The sequence below is a fragment of the Dysidea avara genome, chromosome 15 (assembly GCF_963678975.1).
Source record: "Dysidea avara chromosome 15, odDysAvar1.4, whole genome shotgun sequence".
Taxonomy (NCBI): domain Eukaryota; kingdom Metazoa; phylum Porifera; class Demospongiae; order Dictyoceratida; family Dysideidae; genus Dysidea; species Dysidea avara.
Window position 1 is genome coordinate 12,324,269 of NC_089286.1, and position 4,442 is coordinate 12,328,710.

The window sequence follows — 4,442 nt, forward strand, 5'->3', positions numbered from 1 at the left end:
TAAGGGTTTCCAGGCATGATATTGGAATTTAATTGGCCTACTCTAGAACAACATCATTTTAACAGTAGGCTTATCATGTTTCTTAATATTGAAAATGAATTCATCCATCCACTTACCTCTGCTTACAACACCCCCAATTCCATCCTCTCCACTTTACTGGAGCTGTGATGTTTCAGCTCATACTATCAGCAACAAGCTGTATATTCCAGCTACAAATCAATCAATCAATTCATCTGTAGTGACGTTGCATTTGAGTGATAGAGTACATGATACTTTTGATCATAGGTGGTAAAAAATTAAAGGTGAACCCTATTCGCCAAATTTTCTACATAGTGGGTTTTCACCAAACTTTTTGGCCTCCAAAGTTTTTTACTATAGGATATTCAAGAAACATAGTGAATGCTTCATGATACTTACATACTGTTCAATGCATACATAATAATAGTGCACCAGTAAACCTCAGGGAAAAAATGCACAGGAAAAAAAATGCAAATCCCATTCTTGGAAAATATAGTGGGAATACTGCATTAATAAACCTATCAGTAGGAAAATAAAACAATTTCTTCAGTTTGTGGATTGTATATCTTGAGTTTAAACATATTCCTTGTATGCAGATTGTATCGTCTACAGCTGGCTTCTTTCTTTGGGATTCACACGTAGCAGATTGCAGGATACGTCTTTTATTTGGTGCACTCCAAAAAATCTGAGAATTCTACCCATCTCTTTCCCTTTCACCTTTTCACCAGCCATTTTCTTTTTCTCCACTTTTTTGCCAATCTCTTTTTCTCCCCCTTTCACCAATCTTTTTTTATTTCATTCACTATACTGGTCTTCCCAGCTTCCACATTCTCACTAATACCAATCTTTTCTTCTTCGCTGCTCTCAGTACTTTTATTGACCTCTTCTTTCCACCTATCTCTTCTTTCTCCACCTTATTGGTTTTCTTTTCACTTTAGCAGGTTTCTCCACTGCTTTTACTTTCTTCTTTCATGGCTAATAAGACATATTTAAGACCAAGCATGCATGTGAAATGCATAAATTACCTGTTTATAGTCATGGCTGCCTCCTTCTTTCTGTAAGGCAATCCTGTATGTGTTTCCTGATACCCTTTTCTCCAAAATATGGAAGATAGCAGTTAGGGACCAGTCAATTCACAAGTTTGTCTACCTTTGCTGTCTTACTTGTTTTTAGCCCACATGAATGTGGGCTCTGCTTACACTTGGCTAGTTACAGGTAACTGAGGGTTGATTTACCCGCACAAAACTTTTCCAAGGTTGGAAAGTCTGTAGTATTTGGCTAAAGCATTCTTAAGTTGTTTTGTTATTATTTTTCTTACAGGTTTTTGCAATTGAATTCGTCGCCTTTGCAATTGAATTCGTCGCCTTTGCAATTGAATTCGTCCCGTTTGCAATTGAATTCGTCGGTATTGCAATTGAATTCGTCGGTATTGCAATTGAATTCGTCCCGTTTGCAATTGAATTCGTCGGTTTTGCAATTGAATTCGTCGCTTTTGCAGTTGAATTAGTCGGTTTTGCAATAGAATTCGTCGCGTTTGCATTACAATTCGTCATAAACAAAACGGCTCCAAGAAACCAACCCGTTCATTAAGAGATGAACTATTTATGCTTTGGTGAGTTACACTTGAGACACTAGAAGGTAATTGAAGCTGGTAGTACGCAAAGTTGATAGCTGTCTGACAAGTTAATTAGCTTGCTCGCGAGTGACCACACCCATCGCGAATGGAGTAGTAGAGTTTGGAATGTTGTTGGAGAGGCTGTAGAGGAAGAATTATTGCCTTATAAAGAGTTGTTTACTACTGTTGTACTTGAACAAGTTCTTGTAGCAGCTGCTACATCATGTTTTCATGTTTGCTCCAACTGCCATTCTTGTTATGGACGAATTTAACTGCAAAAGCGACGAATTCAATTGCAAAAGCGACGAATTCAATTGAAGACCTCAGTGGAAAAAGGGGATAAGTAACATTAAGTTACTTTTGAGAAAAATGGATTTAAATCTTTAAATATGTGCCATTTTTATTTTTATTTTTGTACGATCATTAAACTTGGTAAAATTACTTACACATGAGTATAGAATATGTACATAATCATTTACACATATATATGCAAATACAACATGAACTATGGATCCTTTTATGTCAAGCGTCAGAGTCTTCAGAATCTGATTGTTCCCTAAGATCAATGTAAAATTGCTTATGTTCCTCCGGGAGGTAAGGAATCATCTTCTTCAGGTCCTGGACTTTTGTTTTTAAAATGGAGTGTCCATTTGGATACTTAATAGGTAAGGATATAGAAGTAGCAGGTGGAATTTTCTTCCTTCCTTTAAGAAGGCTTACTTTACTCCAAGATTCGTCTAAGCTATATGAGTAGCGAAGCCACACCTCATTGAGGTGTTTTACCTCCCTTCCATGTTGATCAACACCCTGCCCAAAGTTCATCCATCTTGCCTTACTGATCAATACGTCCTTTTTGTTACTATCTTTTCGCCTGCGTGTATGCTGTTCTACCAGATCTGAAAAATCTTTAAATTCAGATCCGACCATACTTTTCACTGTATAGGGTTTCTGACGACAAACCTTCCGAACCAACTCTTCCCAGTGAGTAGGTATGTATACCACAGCTGTGTCCTTTTTCTTCTCAATGTGACTAAAGTCACGGTCATTTGGAAGGTAGGTGTGGCCTCTGACGAGGAATTTGTGGTCGATTTGGCTAAAGCGACCCTGCACTATTTGCCAATTCCAGAAGCATATCATTTCAAAGTTTTTGTTTTGCCCAAAACAACTGTCTGAGTAACAAGTAAGCTTCTTCACTTGAAGTGGGAGATTGGATATGTACTGCATTAGACAAGAACAAATTTCATCGGCTCCTCTCTTGGCAACTAGTTCACTCCACATATACATTGTAGCAGAATCAGTTGTACAGTCATGAACACCGAAGTTGTATTCCCATAACTGACGTAAATAAAACATAGAGTTATGAGTGAGAGTAGGCACTGGCAGATTTTGCATCATATCAAATGTGATTATTGTACTATTACTTGCTTTTTTTACAGCTTCTTTGTCCTTGTGTAATGATTGGTACCCTTGACCTGCCGTTTCTTGGTGAGTTGCTAGTTCTTTTTGAAGACATTCCCTTTCTTGGTTAGACATCGCATTTCGGGCTGCCATATGTAGCTGATCACAGATTTCACAAGTGTCAGAGCGTGGGAATCCAAATCCCAGATTAAACTCTTCATTAAAGATTTTTCGATAAAGCCACTCTTTAACCTATAGCAAAAAAGAAGTGTGTATACTGGTAAGCAACAAAGTACGTAGGATACTCAATAAAGTGACTTACATGTGGCTTTGATTCAGAATCTTTAGCTTGTGGTTCATATTTGTCCAGATACATATCATACATGCGAGAAATACTAAGCTCTGCTGGGAGGAATTCCTTTCCTTTGTTTCTTGTGAATGAATAATGACTCTCTCTTCGTGGAATGGAATTGATGTGGTCACGCACTTTGGCCTTCCATTCTTCCTGAATTGCATGCGGACGATTTAAATGCCTCCCTCGTTGATCTCCAGCTATTAAAACTCCACTTAAGACTTTCTCCGTAAGATTTTCTACTCGACGTTTTCCAATAGCAAAGAGGTCACAAAATGATTTCTTGCACACTCGTACACGAGTACCATCCTTCAATCCAACATGATAAACAATAGTATTTGTCCAGCGTGTTGTCGCGCTTTCATTTCGCGTGTGCCTCTTTACTTCCTCCTTGCTAAGTAAACCGAACAGGTACTTATTTTGTTCATCATGAGCGCCCAGCTCGTAAAACTCAGTAAACAATCTTTGTCGCTCTTCTTCGTCCAACTTCCGACCGCATTGATACTGGCACCTGCACGTTAAATCCCTTATAGTTTTCAAAGGCTGAAGCGCACCACAATACGTTTGGTAGGTCTTTCCACTATCTTTCGATAACTTTATTTTCTTCCTTTTCCACTCGGATTCGAAGCGCAAACGTTTCCTTCCGCGCTGTCTAGACAAACTTACGGACGCCATCTTAACTCGTTTGAAATTTTTGCTCACGTGATACCATGCGTTTTACGTAAAAATTTATTACCTTATCGATTGAGTTTGCTCACGAAATTTTGTATAGATGTTCTCTGATACTTGAAGTTTGTTTCGCACAACAGAGTAGAAAAATGGTAAAAATGTCACTTATCCCCTTTTTCCACTGAGGTCTTCAATTGCAAACGGGACGAATTCAATTGCAAAACCGACAAATTCAATTGCAAACGGGACGAATTCAATTGCAAATGGGACGAATTCAATTGCAAAAGCAACGAACTCAATTGCAAACGGGACGAATTCAATTGCAAAGTTGCCAAATTCACTTGCAAAAACCTGTAATAACTAACCAGCTATACTTCAAGCTGTACTCAT

The 4,442-nt window shown here is 38.3% G+C and overlaps 1 protein-coding gene across 1 annotated transcript; it reads right to left on the reverse strand.

Moving 5' to 3' along the window:
• Positions 1–2,039: 2,039 nt before the first annotated feature.
• LOC136245842 (uncharacterized) lies at positions 2,040–4,185 on the reverse strand. Its single transcript, XM_066037314.1, has 2 exons — positions 3,354–4,185; positions 2,040–3,283 (listed from the first exon to the last, which is right to left on the reverse strand). Exons 1-2 carry the CDS (start codon positions 4,056–4,058, stop codon positions 2,156–2,158), a joined length of 1,833 nt encoding a protein of 610 aa, XP_065893386.1. The 5' UTR covers positions 4,059–4,185; the 3' UTR covers positions 2,040–2,155.
• Positions 4,186–4,442: the final 257 nt, after the last annotated feature.

Excerpts from the sequence above, each read along its gene's own strand:
- LOC136245842 (XM_066037314.1), bottom strand. The coding sequence starts at position 4,058 with ATGGCGTCCGTAAGTTTGTCTAGACAGCGCGGAAGGAAACGTTTGCGC. Across the intron at positions 3,284-3,353 it reads ATTCTGAATCAAAGCCACAT|GTTAAAGAGTGGCTTTATCG; the intron begins GTAAGTCACTTT and ends TTTTTGCTATAG.